Source organism: Pseudopipra pipra, chromosome 25, assembly GCF_036250125.1.
Source record: "Pseudopipra pipra isolate bDixPip1 chromosome 25, bDixPip1.hap1, whole genome shotgun sequence".
In the NCBI taxonomy this organism is placed as follows: Eukaryota; Metazoa; Chordata; class Aves; order Passeriformes; family Pipridae; genus Pseudopipra; species Pseudopipra pipra.
Window position 1 is genome coordinate 4,632,061 of NC_087573.1, and position 17,707 is coordinate 4,649,767.

Sequence of the window (17,707 nt, forward strand, 5' to 3'; positions counted from 1 at the left end):
GTGGTGGCGGCGGGCGCGCGGGCGGTGCCGCCCGGGCCATGGCGGCGGTGGCGGCGCTGCCCCCGGGGGCGCTGTCGCCGCCCGGCGCTGGCGGCCCCGCGGGGGACGCGGCGGCCGCTGAGGGAGCCGAGGGGCTCTTCGTGCTGCTGGGCGCGGGGGTGGCCGCCGCCAGCCACCCCCTGCTCTACGTCAAGCTGCTCGTGCAGGTCCGGCTCGGGGGATGGGGGAAGGGAGGGAGGGAAAGGGGAGGGGGGAAGCGGCGGGATGGGAAACAGATGGGTGAGGGGGTGAGACCCCCCCGGCGTGAGGGGGAGGTGGGCGGCTGTGGAGTGTGGCTGTGGAGAGCGCCGTGGGGCGGGGATCAGTGCGGACAGCCCCCCCTGTTCTATGGGGTGGGGATCACTATATACAGCCCCCCCTGTTCTAACAGGATCCCTCTGTGGGGTGGGGATCACTATATACAGCCCCCCCGTTATAACAGGACCCCTCTGTGGGGTGGGGATCACTATATACAGCTCCCCCTTTTCTAACAGGACCCCTCTGTGGGGTGGGGATCACTATTTACAGCCCCCCCCATTATAACAGGACCCCTCTGTGGGGTGGGGATCACTATATACAGCCCCCCCTGTTATAACAGGACCCCTCTGTGGGGTGGGGATCACTATATACAGCCCCCCCCGTTATAACAGGACCCCTCTGTGGGGTGGGGATCACTATATACAGCCCCCCCTGTTCTAACAGGACCCTCTGTGGGGTGGGGATCACTGTATACAGCCCCCCCCGTTATAACAGGACCCCTCTGTGGGGTGGGGATCACTATATACAGCCCCCCCCCCCTGTTATAACAGGACCCCTCTGTGGGGTGGGGATCACTGTATACAGCCCCCTCCTGTTATAACAGGACCCCTCTGTGGGGTGGGGATCACTATATACAGCCCCCCCTCCCACTATAACAGGACCCCTCCACAGGGTGGGGACACCTAGGGAATGGGGGAGCACCTATAGAATGGTAATGGGATATAATGGGATACAACAGGACCCCAGTGTAACGGGAGGAGGTGGGCTGGTGTAGAGTGCCCCTGTGGGGACCTCCATGGGATGGAGATCAGTATATACAGTGATAAAAGGACCCCGTGTGCAGTGGGGGCACCTAGGGAGCACCCACAGAATGTTAATGGGATAGAATGGGATATAATGGGAGATCAGGGCCCCAGGATGATGTGGGGAGGTGGGCTTCTGTATAGTGTGCCTATGGAGACCTCCATGAGGTGGGGATCATTATATTCCCCCCCACCAATATAACAGGACCCCCTGTGTGGTGGGGGCACCTATGGAATGGGGAGCATCCATAGAATGGTAATGGGATGGAGTCCCTGTGTATAACAGGGGATCAGGACCCCAGTATAAAAAAAGGGGCATGTGGGTTCCCAAAGAGTGTCCCTATGGAGACATCCATGTGATGGGGGTCACTGTAGATACAGCCCCCCGTTATGACAGGACCCTCTGTGTGATGAGAACACCTATGGAATGGGGGGCACCTATAGGATGGTAATGGGATGGGGTCCCTGTGTATAATAGGGGATCTGAACTGCAGTATAACAGGGGAGGTGGGCTCCTGTATATTGTCCCTATGGAGACCTCCATGGGATGGGGATCACTATATACAGTGATAACAGGACCCCCTGTGTGGTGGGGGCACCTATAGCACTTATAGAATGGTAATGGGATATAATGGGGGACGTAATGGGATATAGTGGGGGGATATAATGGGATATAACAGGGAATCGGGGGGGGTGGGCTTCTGTATAGTGTGCCTATGGAGACCTTCTTGGGATAGGGATCACTATATACAGCCCCCCATGTTATAACAGGACCCCCTGTGCAATGGGGACACCTATAGCATGGGGGGGACCTGTAGAATGGAGAACCTCCATATGTAATGGGATGGGGTCCCTGTGTATAATGGGGATCTCTGTATGAAAATGGGGGGACTGTATAATAGGAGGATGAGGACCCCCTATACAGTGGGGGCTCCTTTATAGTGGGGGCATTGGGACCCCCTCCTATGGCAGGGGATGAGGACACCTCGTACAGTGGAGACCCCTATAAAATGGGGGGATGAGGATCCCCTCTGCAGTGGGGGCTCCCATATAAGAAAGGATGGGAAACCCCTCTATAATGGGTATCCCGAGAACCTCTCTGTAACAGGGACCTCCTAAAATGGGGGAACAGGGCCCCCTGTACCCTTGGGACCCCATATAATGGGAAGGGGAGTGCCCATGTCATGGCATCCCCGTCTGTCTGAGGGTGATAGGGGCAATGTGGCCCTTTGGCAGCTCATGGATGCTGGATCAAGGCTTTGGGAACACCAGGACACGGGGTTTCTCTCACAGGTTGGGCACGAGCCACTACCTCCAACTGTTGGAAGAAATGTGCTGGGAAGGAAAGTCCTGTACCTGCCTGGCTTCTTCACCTACGGTGAGTGAAGGTCCCCTCCTGCCAACACTGCTCCAAAACAACCCTGCAATAACCTGTCCCCCCTGCCCTGCTCATTGCTGTTGTAGATGGAGCCCTAAGGGGACAGAAAGACCAAGAAAAGAGAAGGTAATATGTTCAGAAGGAAAAAGCCAGTAGCATTTTGCTCTCTTTGGGAGAGGTGGGTGAATATTTTGTGACCTGCAGTCACAGCACTTTTGCTGTGGGGAAGGGGAATGCACAGTCCTGAAAGCTGAGTTGGGCCAATCCCAAAATCTCTCAGCAGCACCCGTGGGTTGGGAGCCAGCACAGGAGCAATGCAAGAGCACTGAAAACCCGTCCTGAGACACCCAGGGCTGTAAACACTCTGATGCTGCCCTTTGGAAGATGCATTTTCCAAACAGATGGGCAGTGTTGGGTGATGGAGGGGGCAGAGCCCTCCTGGCTTCACTTGGACAGCACCAGTTGGGGAGCAGGAGCAGTCAGTACCCACCAGCACGCAGTGGGTTGTCTCCCACCTTGTTCTATCAGGGAGAAATTGGATCTGTTGGCTTTTTTTTGTGACTGGAGACCTGAGGAAGTTTACCTGGGAGGAGGGGGTGGGGCAGGAACTAAACATGGGGTTGTGAGATCCACATTAACCCTGAGTCTGACCCCTGGGGGTGGAGGGAGGAGGTGACACCACACAGCAAGTGGGATGATCCCTGGTGACACCACGTGGGACGATCCCTCCCGACCCTGCTTCAGTCCAAACTTGCCTTGTAGCCCTTTCAGGTGAGCAAAACCATCAAAAGATGAGAAGGAGCCCAAAACACTGGAGCTTTCCTTCCAGATTAGACAGATGGCAGGGAATAAGGATTCTTGGCATCCTGCATGAAGCTTATTTAGAACTGTTACATTAATAAATCACTTATGGTGGGACTGGTGTGGTTTTGGCTGAGTGCTGGAGGTGTTTGGGGTGTCTCTCCATGAGCTCACCCCTCCCTGACTGACAGCAGCCTGGTGTTTACTCACCCAGCCAGACACATCGTGGAAGTGGATGGGAAAAGAGGCCTCTTCCGTGGTCTGACTCCTCGCCTCATCTCAAGCACTTTATCAACCATCACCAGGGGGAGTGTGAAGAAGGTAAAGGTCGGATTCTCTCTCCATTAATCACCTTGCTGGGTCAGTCAGTGCTACTGCAGCAGAGCTGGGAGCCTGCAAGTGCCTGCAGCCAGCCAGGACTGCACGTGGAGGACCAATGCACCCATCCCTCTCCATGTCCTAAGGGCTTGGAATAACCCTCCAGCACCCATATCCCCAGAACTTTTTTCCTTTAAATTAATTTTAATTTAATATGAACATTCCCTTGCCTTTTAGCTTTTGTCAGCAGTTTCATGACCCCTCTCTCCTTCTGTTTTACTTTCCATCCTTCCTTCTCCTGTATTCCTTCTTGCCTTTTTGTCTTCTCCTCACACCTAGAGCACAACTGTTCGTGGTTTCCCTCTGTCCTCAGACACTGAGGGTTTGTGGGGCAGAATCTCCATCAGTTTTGACCATGTTTCTTCCTTCTCCACTCAGGCTTTTCCACTGGAAGACATGGAGCACGTGTCTAACAAGGATGATGTGAAAACTTCCCTTAGGAAAGTGGTGAGAGAGGTGAGAAGTGGATATTGCATGTTAATGAGTGATGGGGAGATCCCACTGGGGATGTGGAGAGCAAAGGAAGCTTAAGCCATTGTCTGTGGGTGAGATTTCTGGGAGAGAAACTCAGGGTGAGAAGCCCGTGGTGTTCAGCAGCCATTCTGTGTCCAGCCATGAAATACTTCATAGCAATAGAGGTTTGCCACGAAGAACAGATTTCAAGAGGGACCCAAAATGGGTTTCCCCACATTTAGGGAAAGGGCCTGATCTGTGCAGGTGGAGCAGCACAGCTTTTCATACAGGTGTGTTTGTTCTCCCCAGACATCCCACGAGATGATGATGCAGTGTGTGTCCCGGGTTGTCTCACATCCACTGCATGGTGAGTCCTGTCCCTCCTCCTGGCAGCCCCCTCCAGGCTGAGGATCACCCCAAAACCCTCTTTACTCACGCTCCTCTGTCATACAAGGCTCCTGCCTGGGTTGGCATCAGGGACTAAGCCAGCCCAGCGATGAGCTGCTCTCTTCCCGTTCATCCAAGAGCTTGTCCCAGAGATTCCATCGGGGTCAGGGCCATTAGCAGCCTTCTAGTACCTAAAGGGGCTCCAAGAGAGCTGGGGGGAGACTTTTACAAGGGCCTGGAGTGACAAGACAAGGGGGAATGGCTTCAAACTGCCAGAGGGCAGGGCTAGATGGGATGTTGGAAAGAAATCCTTCCCTGTGAGGGTGGGGAGGCCCTGGCACAGGTTGCCCAGAGAAGTTGTGGCTGCCCCATCCCTGGAAGTGTCCAAGGACAGGTTGGACAGGGCTAGTGTAAGGTGTCTCTGCCCGTGGCAGGAGGTTTGGAAAAAGATCATCTATGAGGTTCCTTCCAGCCCAAACCTCTCTGTGATTCTGCAAAATCCTTCCCACCACTTACAGGCTCAGCAAAGGCACCCATTTCTAATGAGTCTTGAAGTGATGAGGAGCACTGAGAGGAGCTGGACGTGCTGTGAGTTGAGGGAAGGGAGAGCAGGAGGGTCAGGCTGAATTTTCCTTCACATCCATTGCAAGCCAAACTGGATTTGTTTCTTTACCAGCCCTGTGTTTCTTTCCTCCCAGTGATCTCCATGCGCTGCATGGTCCAGTTTGTGGGCCGGGAAGTCAAATACAGGTGAGTGGCTGCACCTCTGGAGGGTCTGGGGGGTCAGGGGTGCCAGGTGCTCCCATGCCATGAGAAATACAGCAACCCAGGAGGTTTGGGAGAGCAAAAAATGAATCTGAGCTGTGGTTAGAGGGTGGGTGACTTGCAGGGTGAGGGGACATGGGAAGGCTGGGTCTGTCACACCTCTGTTCCACCTTGTGCCTGTGGGGTTTTGGGGCTGTAACACACCTTGCTGATCACACAGCGATTCTCCTGCCTTTTTGCTTTATGTGTTAATGGAAGGGGAAGGCAGCAGGGAGGCAGAATAGATAATACAAAGCATTGCAGGATTTTTCCAAGTCTTTTTTAGCAATACCTGGCCCTCTGCAGCCACATGGAAGTGTGCTAGAGGATTGCAGCTAACCCATGACAGCCAGTGTGAGTTCCCAAAGGCAGGACAGGGTCCTTGGGCTGAGAATCAGCCTGATCAAACCATGTCATGTGCTGTGGTTGTGGCACTTGTGTCCACTCACACAAAGCCATGCAGAGCTCTTGTACCTTCAGCATTAAACAGTTGTCTGCAGGGTGAGTGTTGTCCTGGGTGTTATTGGAGACTGGGAGAGTGCAGACACGACCTTCCTTCCCTCAGACCTTCCTGGTTTGAGGAGAACAAGCTGGAATGATGGCTGGGGAGACACTGTTATGGCTGGGGGCTGCATGTGAAGCTGCACAGGGCAGGGATGGAACAACCCCTGCACGCTCACAGCTCTTTTCCTTTCTTGGCAGTGGTGTGTTCAGTGCCATTGGCAGGATATTTAAGGAAGAAGGGATCCTGGGATTCTTTGTGTACGTGAGTTGTTTAAATATTTTCTCCCACAGTCCAAAGACACCGATGGCTCTCCTGGCTGCTCTGCCAACCTCAGCCAGAGCCACACTGAGCTGAAACCTTGTCTGACCAAGGGACTCTCACATCACCCCCCTGAGCACAGATTAAATCTGTGCCTTTGACAGTGCTCCAGTTTGGTCATTAAGTTTGCCCCAGATCTTATCTTCAATCAAACCTTCAGAACCCAGAGGAAACCCTGTATTTTTTCTTATCTTTCTTTTTCCCTTAACCCTTCTTTGTGTTTCAGTGAACCATTTAGAGCATTTGTTTGTGCAACAGGCACCAAGATCAAGTGCAACAATAAGATCCCTTGTTGAAATGAAAGCCAGGGCCTGGATAAGCAGCACATTGCTCTGCAGGGCACAGTGGGTGCTTGTAATGAGCTGATGGCAGCAGGTTTACCTGTGTGGTTGGGAGTGTGAGGCTGCCTTGGCTCAGCAGTGTTCCTGCCTGGACCAGGAGGAGCTGAAAGATGCTTCCAGCTGCTTCCAGGAAGGTGGCAAATTGGTGGCATCACTGAAATGGAAGTTTAGTGGACACCTTTTTGCTTGAAGCCTTAATTAATGCTTCCTGCCTTTCTTTTTCACATCTACACAAAAGAAGAACCACCTGCTGTCTCTGCTTGTGGTGGGGAGATAAGTCACTGTATTGTGTCAATAATAGTAAAGGCAGCTCTGAAATTTCAGGAGGGGTTTTCAGGATGCCTTTGGCTCTGCAATGACAAAATGTGGGCCTCCAGCTGAAACCTGAGTGCATCAGGAAGAGGGAAGCAATCATGGGGGGCTCGTGAGGAAAGGGCCGGGGGTCTGCAGAGTCCCCATCAGTTGAGTGTCACTGCATCTTCTCAGCTAAGCTGTGCAGCTCCACATCTCCTCCATCAAATCCAGGTTCCTCTGGGATAGTCCCTGAGTGTGGGATTTGGTTGGAGCAACCTGCCCACAACCCTCCACCTCCCAAGGAAGTGATATGAAAGCAGCCGCCACATTCCCTTCCATCCACATAAAATAAACACTCCTGGTCGCCTAATTAAACTTAATAGTTCACAGGAAAGGCTTTAACACAACCCAAATTGTCTCAGGAGGGCTCTGAAGTTCTACATGCTCTATAACCCTGTTAGGAAATCCCACTGCTGTGAGGGGAACACAAACTGCATCTGAAGGACCAAACTGCTGGGTTTCTCCTCTGAGCCCTCCTGGTGCAATCCCAGTACATCCACTCCCTTAAAATCATCACAGTGCACTTGTTTCTTGTGGTCTTACAACCCCTACCCAGCAATAATAGCAGCACACACTCTCTGAACGAGTGCCTGGCTAGAGATAGGTCCACACCCTTCTCCTCATATCTGCAGCAGGCTCCTGCCAGGCCAGAAGGATGTTCCCTGAGCTCTGAAACTGCTGTGCATGGTCAACTCAAAGGTGGTTTGTCCTTTGCACTGGGGTTTCCTCCCCCTGGGTCACATCACTGTACATCATTCAGGCTTCCTCATCTGCCTGTTGCTGTTCCAGCTTTTCATCATCTTCCAAAAATATTCCTAGTCCAGATGTTGGACATCTCACCAGGTGTGAGAACTGTACTACTCACTTTATTATGGCAATAATAGTGAAGGCAGCTCTGAAGTTTCAGGAGGGGTTTTCAGGCCTGATGCCTTTGGCTTGTTTGGTTTGTTTAGTCCCTTTCTGCGGCTCTCTCCCTGGTCTCCAGCATCCCATAAGCTCAGGGCCAGCATCTGTCATTATTTTGGAGGGGAGAAAAGGATGAGATCCTTATTGCAAGTGGAACAAATGATCCAATTCTCTATCAACATAACGGTGAGATTTTCCTTATGTACCTCCCCTGGCCCAGCTTTCTGTTTCTGGACTTTATTAAACCCCCATCGTATCTGCAGCAGCTCAGGGGCTTCAGACTTGAATTTGAGTTAGAGAAAGGATGTTTTTTACTAAGGCTGAAAGCCAAACACAAAGCAGACCATCTCTTTGGGACCAGAGAGCTTTGATTTCTTTGTCCTGTCTGCTGCTCTCATGTCTCACATCTTTTAAGCCAGCGGATCTTCTGTTGAAGATTTCTGCTGTGCTTGGTCCCTGAGACCTCAGCTGCATCCCCAGAGCTGCCAGGGCCTTGAAAATACAGAGGTTGTCTACAAAAAGTGCCAGCACAGCATGCTGGATCAGAGTCCCAATTGCTGCTCTGCTGCTGCAGCAACCACAGCAGGAAACAAAACTGGTCTCCTGCTCCAAGAGGCAGTGTCATGTTTGGGAAGAAATGAATAAATCAGTGCTTGGAGTTGGCTCTTTCCAGCCCAGCAAATGCTCGTGTGGCTCTCAACAGGCTCATTTTCAGAAGGACTGACCACATCTGCTGGTGAAACACAAGTTTTAACACACACCTGGATCCTCTTGTGGTGGAACAAGCCCTGCAAAAGCAGGAGACCCTGTGCTCGATGGCTGCACTGGTGCAACAGATGCTGCCAAAGCACCAACAAACTGGAGAAACCCTTTGGAATGTTTTGTTAATGTTTTTAGTGCCATTATCTGCAGAAGTTTGGGGGTGCTGGCGCTGCTGGGAGCTCTGGTGTGTTGGTGGGAGGCATAAACCAAAGAACTGTTCTCCTGGGAGCAGCAGGGACTGGGAAAAATCAGAAGGACACAAGTGCTGCCCCAAGTTAATCCCACTTTTCAGTGGAGTGGGTTGTGCAGGAACAGTGCCTATCATTTTGATTTCTAAAAGAAGAGAGATTCCACAGTGAGATGAACTTCTCATCCTGCATCCAAAAAAGCATCTGCAAAAATGGAAACCACTTCATCTGTGTCTTGCTTGGGTTTCTGAGCAGGAGTTGGGCCAAGGAGGGATTTTGGGATAGAACAAGGGGAGTTGAGTCATGCCCAAACAACAGATTGCAAACACTTCTCATCTAGAGCTGAGTGAAGGCTGGGAGATCTCTTCTCTGAAATCTTCTTCTCTGTTTAAGTTCCTCCCAAAGTAAAGATGCATTTTGAGGAGTGGGTGTCCTGTGTGCTGGTGGAGGGAAGGAGGGCTGAGCACCTCGGAAGGTGGCACTGGGACCCTCCTGCACCTCACACCCCTCCTTTTGCCATTGCAGTGGTTTAGTCCCTCACATCCTGGGGGATGTCATCTTCCTCTGGTGCTGCAACCTCGTGGCTCACTTCATCAACACCTACGCAGTGGACGATAACGTGAGTGGAAGTGCCCGATGGAGGGTTTGGGGTCTGGACCAGGCACCTGCAGTTGGAAGGAGTTACTGGGAAGCAGGGGCTGATTTAATACAGATACCTGGCTTTGGGTACATCCCTGTGAGAGGGCTGAAGGCGCTGTGTCTGCTCAGGGCTGTGCCTCACCTGCAGTTTGGGGGATCAGATTTGACAGCAAATGCCTTCCCAGATTCTCAGCTGGGGTGCAGCACGGTCACTGTTTGTTTTTTGCCTTGTTCCTCTGCCCCATGCCCTTCGCCTCAGGCACAGGGGGGTGTCACACAGTGACTGTGACAGCCTGGTGTCATCCCCCTCCTCCACAATCCCCGTGGTTTCTCTTTGCAGTTCAGCCAGGCATCAGTGATCCGGAGCTACACAAAGTTCGTGATGGGGGTATGTAGGCAACTGCCATGTCCTTTCCCCTCTTCCTGCCATCTGGGACCTGAGAGGTTGTGGTCTGAGGACAAAGGCTGGTCTGTACTTTACATCCAAATGAGGATAACATGCAAAAGCTGGAGATAGCTTTTTTGACATGGTGAGCATTAGAGAGGCCACTGTTCTCCTCTGCTTTCAGATTGCTGTGAGCATGCTGACGTACCCATTCCTTCTCGTGGGAGATCTCATGGCAGTGAACAACTGTGGGTATGTCCCTCACACTGAGATCTAAAGCTTTCCCTCCCTTTCTTGCAGCCCCTTGTTTGAACCCGCTGCTAACGACCGTAAAGCTTTCCTACAGAACCATAAACTCTGTGGCACCTCGCAGAGCTGGCTCGTTTCCTGTCCCAGGTTGCTTATAATTTTAGATCAGAGGGCACAGACACGAGCAGCAGAAAAGCTCAAGTGGAGAGAAATAGGGAGAGTCGTGGTGGTGTGGTCCAACCTGAGCTAGACTGGAGGCAGAGGGATCAAAGGGACCGTGCTGGCTCCAGGGAGGGGCACGAGGGAAGCAGAGCTCTTACTGCAGTGATGGGTGCAGACAGGAGCAGGAGCAGGCTTGCCTTCCCGATCCCACTGCTGCAGGAAATCTGCATTTGTGCTCATGGGAAAGGGATCCAAGCAGCTGGTGGAGTGTTTTCTCAATATCTTCTGGCTCTTGGAGGAGTAGATACAGTCCTGGGCTCTTAACGTATCCAGGTAACGCTCCTTGTTTGTACACTCCAGGGGTAATTAAATTACATGATCTGGTGCATTGTAAATAACGAGCTGGTCATTTGGCCGCCAGCCCAGTGCAGACACTGTTTCTGTGTCCTCACTTACACTCACTGCTGCTCTTGTTACCTGTCTGGATAACGTGACATCCCTCAGCTGTTCCTTGTTGCCACGCAGGTTGCGCGCCGGCCTCCCTCCCTACGCTCCCGCTTTCACATCCTGGATCCACTGCTGGAGGTACCTCAGTGCTCAGGTGAGGGCACATGCTGGGCTTTGGGCTCCCTCTGCTCCTTCCCAAGGTCTCCAGCATTCCCCAGAAGTGCTCTGTAACCTGCTTCTGTCCCTCTGGTTTGGCGCTGGTTCCAGCCGTGGCAGTGCTGGTCTGCCCGTTACCTGTCCCGAGCTTGCAGCCTGCAAACTTTCAGCCAGTGCATTGCAGCAAAGGGTCTCTGCCCCTCTCCATCCATCATCCCTGAGGGAAATGCCCGACTCCAGCACCCACAGGGCTGAAACACCACTGACTCCTCCACAGCAGCCCAGGGTGCCCAGACCTTTCAGCCCTGCCCTGGGCACGAGTCAATCCCTGCTAAAGCAGCTGCAGTTCCCTTGGCACAGCTGCCCTGACCCTGTGCTCACTCTCCCCCACAGGGGCAGCTGTTCCGTGGCTCCAGCTTGCTCTTCCGCAGGGCTCCCATCCCAGCTGCCTCCTTCCCCATCGACTGATCCTGGGCAGGGACAGCTGATGGACGGGGACTCCTCCAGAAACCCCAAGCTTGTTTCGATATGTGTAATGTTTCTATTCTCCGATCCGAAGTCCACGGTGCCAGAACTGGCACCTCCTCTCCAGCAAGGCCAGTGACAGACTGGCTTCTGGACGTCTGGCTTCAGGCTCCAGCTGGACCAAAGCTCCATCCTCATGGCTGTCTCGACTGGGATGTGTAGCAGAGAGAGCAGAAGGGCGTTGTCTTGTCTCTTTGGTCCAGGCTGTAGCTCTGGAGTCACTGGGGAAGTCCAGGAATCCAGAAAATGCCCAGGTACTAAAGGAGCTGCAGGGAAAAAAGACTGCTTCGTGCTGCCCAAGCTGAGAAGCAGCAGGAGATCCAAGGTCACCTTGCTGCAAAGGTTATGCCTCATCCTTCTGGAGAGGGCACACCTTTGTGTGGCAGGGAGCTCATCCTGGGCAAGATCAACCTGGGATCCATATTTAAGGTTTAAGGGTACCTGAACACCTGGGAGCAAAACAGAGAAGGGAAACAATCCCACTACAAAGAACAGCAGAGTCCCAAAGAGACAGGTACAGCTCAGCTCAGGGCAGTGTTGGGACATGGAGAGAGTGCTTGGGGAGGGATATATGCTGCTGATGTCAGGGCTTTGGGAGGGGTTTTTGTATTTAAAGTTCATCCAGCAGAGCTGCTGGTGTGGGCTGGGCAGGCAGGGAGGGGAGCTGGGTTGGACTGGCCCGACTGCTTTGATGGGCATCTCCCAGGCAGCAGCACCAGGAGCCCTGCTGGGCTCCCAAACCCCAGCATTCCCCCTTCACTGATGGACATGGAGGCACTGGATGCCAGTGCTGCACACAGAGGGCTCAGGGCAGCAGGGGCACATGGTCCAGGGCTGCCTGGAATAAAGGAGCAAACCTGGAGCTGGCCAAAGGCTCACGAGGCATTGGGGTCAAGGGCTCACAGGAGCACGGCTGGCTCTGTGTGTGTAGCAGAGCTCACGGGTGGCATCAGGGCAGGATTTGTGCTCAGACAAGAGTTTTTTTGCACCAGTCTGTGCTGTGATGGCAGCCAGGCAGATTTCCCCATTTTGGTTCCCCCACGAAGCAGTCTTTTGCACAGAGGTGATGCTGCACTCCCTGGGAAGAGGTGGTGGGGTCCATGAGCAGGTTCCTGTGTGGTGCAGCAGCACCAGCTGGGGCCACATCTCATCCTGGTCCTCTGGGGACCCCGGCCTGCCATCACACAGGGTTTTTCTCCATCAGACAGGGTTGATCCACACTTCCCAGGCAGGGTTTGCAGGACAGTGGTGGTACTTGCTGGGACTGGCAGTCCCCACCCAGCTCCCTTTGGTGTAGTGAAGTTGGTCCTGTCTGTCCTCCCTCCCTCCTTTCCTCCCTCCCCATTTGTGCTACAGTAACAGAAGTTAAATAATGCATGGACCTGTTCCCTAACACCAGAGATGATTTCAAAGAGGATTTAATTATGCTCCAAAATACAGCTATAAAACAACTCTTGGATGTTCCTGGTTTTTTTTTTAAGTGTGATTTTTTTTTCTGCATAACAGGCTCTCTCAGGGAAGGTTTCAGTTTAAGACAGGCACTTCCTTTGGTCTTTTCCCCAAAGCAGAGCTAAACCAGCCGTTACAAACTCAGTTTCCCCCTGATTTTCCTCACCTCCATGGAAGATCAGGAGGTTTAGGCTGAGCAAACTGCATTGGGTGCATGTGGAGTGAGGGTGGAGGCAGCAGAGGGCTTGGCTGCATGAGACAATATACATGGGATTAGGGGTTTGGAGTTAAAATTGACCCTGAGGTCTTCTGGAAGGGGTGTTGGAGACCCTTTGCTGCTGTCAGACCTGTCAGGTGGGCTCAGCCACTCCATCTTCCCCCCTCACAGCATCCTCACCCACCGGCCTTTGCCTGTTCCAACACTGGGCACTGCATCTCCCAGATCACACACCACCTGCTCTGGAATATGTACCTTTACCCTCCAAATTGAGGCCACTTTCTGCTGGTCACATGCCTGTGAAACCCCCTGCAGCCTGTGCACAACCTGGCTGCAGCCCCTGCAGTGAGAGGTGCTATTTCCTGTCCTTTGAGGAATTTACTTAAGGAATTTACCTAAGGAATTTTCCTAAACCTGCACCAGAGCAAGCTTCCTGCCAGCAATTTCTGCCCAGTTCTCTATGACCCGCAAACTTTGCTGTAAACACAACACTTGAATATAGTTTTTGTTCACTCAATTTAAATGAAAACCAGGTTTCAAAGCCTTCAGTTCACTGCCTTACCTTGAAGCAGGGGCTGCCATTCTTAGGATGATTAAATATTTCCTCGCCTCTACCCATTTCTATCCCTGGTTCTTCTCGTCCCACACTCCATTTGAGGTGTCCCACCGCAAGGACAGCGTCTGCACCAGGAGCAGGCAAGGAGACAACCCAAACCCTGCCTGGGCATTCCTTAAATCGCTGCCCATTAGCAAGTGTTTGACCCTGCAGCTGGTGCTTAAGTAGCTCAGCCAATGGGGCCCCATCCCCACAGGAGAGGGGATCCGGGGTGAAACGTGGTCGGGAGAACAAATGAAGGGGTGGAAGGAGGAGGTTTGTGTCTGGCGCCCGGGATGGAGCCGGGGATTTCTCCCACCAACGCTCCTCTATCCACCCAGGAAACAAACTTGTGTTTAAATATTGACTCTTCTGCACAAAACTGGGATGGGTGGGGATCGCTGCCGTTCCGTGCCTGTGCGGCTTATCAGCCTTCAGTGGAAAACAGAGATTGCCGGGACTTTGGCCTCGTCTGCTCCCGGCTGCCCGGGGGGAGAAGGGAGGCAGCGACCGCAGCCGGGAGAGGGAATCTCAGGTCAAGGCTGGTCTGTCTCTCCGCAGAGCTTGGATGGATTGTCTTGGATGGTCTGGCAGGATTTAGGGAGCAGCGAGATGCTGGTGGAGCCTTTGTGCCCAGGGAAGTGCAGCTGATGACTGCACCGTCCTCTCCCTTCCCCTGCAGAACCGTCCTGCTAAAGACCTTTCAGTTCAGTCCGAGCCCCTCCCGGCCACGCTGCTCTCCCGCTGCAGAGCCAGGGGGGAAACATCCCAGAAAACCTCTCCTTGGGATTGTATGGTGTCCGTCACCCTGGTGCCTGGTCAGCGGGAAGGCCAGGGGCTGCCAACCCCCCTGGCAGTGAGGGAGGGCCCCGTTCTGCAGCCGTGCACGAGGAAGTGCCCTGCGGCAGCGCTGCCCTCGATAAGGCTGTTTGCGCTGTTCTGCCGCAGCGCCGGGCTCCACGTAGGCAAATAATTCCTTAAAAAAAACACATATATATGTAAGATAATAACCCTCACGGAGGAGATCCTGCCACCAGGGTGGTGGGAACGGCTGGTGTCAGGAAATGCTCAGGGTGGGGACTTGGGCCGGACCCAGGCACCAGCGGCCCTGTCCCTGTCCCCTTGTCTTCACTTGGCCCTGTCCTTGCTGTGAGTGGGGCAGCCTTGTCCTCTGGGATGGCCTTCATCCAAAGCAGGGGGTTTTGGAGGAGCTGGGTCCTACTGCACTATTCCCCTCTAAACAAGGGAAATCCCAGCTGGAAACAAGGAGAAGAGGCCATGAAGGGCACGACAGGAAAGCTCAGCACGGTGCCCTGACCTGCCACGGTGGCAGTGGCAGCTCCATCCATTGCTGGTGGCTGGTAAGAGGACGGGAAGAACGTGGGGAAGCTGCTTCAATGCTCTCCCTTGCCTGCTTTGGGCCTTTTTGGGTGGGGAAACTCCCTCAAATCCCCCCAAGCTGAGCCGCCCTGTCCCCCCCGGGATAGCAGAGCTCTCATGGGGAGCCAGCGGTGTTTCATCCCACCCTGAGGAGACCTGGGCCTTTTGGGGAAGAGGTGGCAACATGGGATGGGCCGAGACTGCTTTCCCTGTGGCCACCGTGGCCCCCACGCACCTCCCTTGGTGCTTGAATGGTGCTGGGCCCTCCATCCCAGGGGAGAGGCAGGAGGGGGAAAAAGCCTCCCCAGCTTTAAGCTCAGCTCCTCTCCCCCTGCCGTGACCCCACGGCCGGGCTGGCGGGGCGAGGGTCCGCATCGCCACCGCCGCCGTTGTTGGAGGCGCCGGCCCTCGCTGGGAGCATGTGAATCCTCTAATCCCTCGGAATGGAGTTTCTCCCTTAAAAGCCGCCTGCGTTCTGCGGCCGGGCGGCTCTTGTCAAGCTGCCAGAGGAGGCCGGAGCAGCGTCACATGCCGCAAAGTTTTACAAGGCGAGCGAGCGTCTGGGGAGAGGGACGGGAGAGGGGACCGACGCACGCACGCACTCGGACGCGCACGCGGAGAAACCTCCTCCGGGCTCCCTCCGGCTCTCATCCCAACGTTTATTATTTTTTTTTCTCCTTCCTTTTTGTTTTTTTTATTTGGAAGAACAAAGACTTTGGGGTGGGTTGGCGCGGCTATTTTTCCGGGGTTGGTGTCGGTGGACGGAGTGGGGGGGGAGAGGCTGGAGGTGGAAGGGGGGAGCCGGTGGCTTGAATGCGAGAAAGTCCCAAATTTCCCTGGCCGAGTTGCCGAGATCGTCTGGGCGAAACTTAAAGGAGGAAAGACGTGGGGGGAGGAGGGGGGGGGGAAATAATTAAAAAATAAAATATGATGACGTCACTCGGAGCAGGGGTGCCTTCCCTGCTGCCTGTCAGATGCGCCTGAAAAGAACAGGGCAATAAAACAACAGCCGCCTCTGTCTCCCTCGTTAAACACGGCACTAATTGGATGTTAATTTCTCCTTGCTCTTCTCGCTGCTCGATTGTGAGGACTCTGCCTGGCTCTCCCTCTCTCGCTTCCTTTCTTTCCTGTTGCAATGCTCTTGGCAGCTCTGAGGGACTCTGGACTGTGCGCTCTCCTCCCGCTCGTGGACTGGAATAATTCAGGAGCTGGGAGAATTAAAAAAGACGAGGCGCGGGGGCGAACGGTTCAGAAACGGGGCGGGCGTGATGGATTTCGAGAGCTACTCTAATCTCCCCGTTTCCCGTGCATTGTCCTGCCGACTTGGAGCTATTCTCTTCCCATTTGATTTCTCTTCCCCCCCTTTCCTCTTGCGTTGGGTTTGGGCTGCCGGGCAAAAATATATGTTTCGGAAAAAAAAAAAAAAACAGAAAAAAAAGGCACAAAAAAAAAAAAAAAAAAAGGAAAAAAGGGCAGGAAAAAATAGAAAAAAGGCTAAAAAAAGGCAAAAAAGGCTAAAAAAAAAGAAGAAAAAAGGGGGAAAAAAAGGGAAAGGAAAAAAAAGCCTGGTTCAATGACGACAAACCCCCAAACCTCCTCCCAGCTCCCCCCGTCTCGCCGCGCTGCCTAAACCCTGCGTGGAAACAGGCGTTTTAGGGAGCCAGAGCAGGAAGTTGTTGTTCTCTGTCTTGCCCAGGTCATCCTTCCAGGGTACGTGTGCAAGGGCGGTGGGCGCGAGGGGCTCGGTGGGCACCCAGCAGCCGTCGGCCGCCCCCCCACGTTACCCCCGGCCGACGAGGCGGGTGAACGGCGGAGAGGGAGCGGGGCCCGCGTGGTGTTTTGGGGGACGCAAGAGGGGCCCAAGGGACAGGATGGGTGGGGGAGCGGAGGGGAGGGAGCGGGAGGCGGAGGTGGGGGGAGAGAGCGAGAGCCGGGGAGTAAAGTCCTACCTGGGATCGGTGCCAACTTCCTGCAAAGGGTTACAGACCCGCGGCTTTGAGAGCCCACCAGAGGCGAGTGCGCTCTTGTCACGGTTCCAAGGCGAGATGAAGGCAGCGGGAACAGGTACAGCAGATGCCGAGTGGCCTCGTTTGCCCGCCGAGCAGGGCTTCGGCTCGATTTAAACCTCGCCGACGAGGAGGCTTCGGTGCTCCCGCCGGCAGGGGCCTCGCCATCCCGGCACGAGGCCATCGGGGCCGTTGGGTGCCAAGGGTGGGGTGCGTGGGTCGGTGGAGGGGGGGTGTGTGTGTGCATGGCAAGGGGGGGCCTCCGCTGCTCGTTCGCCTTCTTGCCGTTTGGATTAACATGCGGAAGATGCGCCTGTCACTTTGCTTACTGTCAGCGCCGGCTCGGGGATGGGTGACGGCTTTGTTCGGCGCAGCCGGGGGAGCTGTGCCAACTCGGACTTGGCAGGCGAAGCCGGGTGGGCAGGGAGAGGGGGACGAGGGAGCGGGAACGGCTGCTGGGGCGGCTGCGGAGGGACGTGGCCGCAGGCCCGCGTCTGAGCGCGGCGGGTTTCTGTTGGCGTGCGCCTCCCTCTCCCTCCCTCTCTCCCGCGCTCGCCTGCGCCCAGGCTGGTGCAGACAAAATGAAAACGTGTTTTGTTTTGGTTTTTTGGCATCTCCCCAGCAGCGCTACCAACCCCAGCTGCCCCCCCTCTGCTCCCTTCCCCAACCCGACGCGACTCCCTTTTACAATCGGCACAAACCAGGTGCTACAGCAGCAACAAAATAAGGCCAAAAATACCCCCTGGCACCCAAACCGCCCCCAATCCGCCACCCTTGGCAGCGACTGCTCCCAACCATCCTCCATGCTGGGTGGGTTGTTGT

The 17,707-nt window shown here is 54.3% G+C and overlaps 1 protein-coding gene and 1 long non-coding RNA gene across 2 annotated transcripts; one reads left to right on the forward strand and one right to left on the reverse strand.

Annotated features, from left to right (window-relative positions):
- The first annotated feature begins 23 nt into the window (after positions 1–23).
- On the forward strand, positions 24–12,689 carry MTCH1 (mitochondrial carrier 1). The gene is made up of 12 exons (XM_064635842.1): positions 24–206; positions 2,394–2,478; positions 3,494–3,600; positions 4,036–4,113; positions 4,420–4,477; positions 5,196–5,247; positions 6,004–6,063; positions 9,201–9,294; positions 9,655–9,702; positions 9,884–9,951; positions 10,636–10,711; positions 11,107–12,689. The coding sequence occupies exons 1-12, from the start codon at positions 39–41 to the stop codon at positions 11,179–11,181; spliced, it is 969 nt and encodes a 322-aa protein (XP_064491912.1). The 5' UTR covers positions 24–38; the 3' UTR covers positions 11,182–12,689.
- Positions 12,690–15,561: 2,872 nt separating this feature from the next.
- LOC135402544 (uncharacterized) lies at positions 15,562–17,521 on the reverse strand. Its single transcript, XR_010425152.1, has 2 exons — positions 16,829–17,521; positions 15,562–16,087 (listed from the first exon to the last, which is right to left on the reverse strand). It is a non-coding gene; the product is annotated as an uncharacterized LOC135402544 (long non-coding RNA).
- Positions 17,522–17,707: the final 186 nt, after the last annotated feature.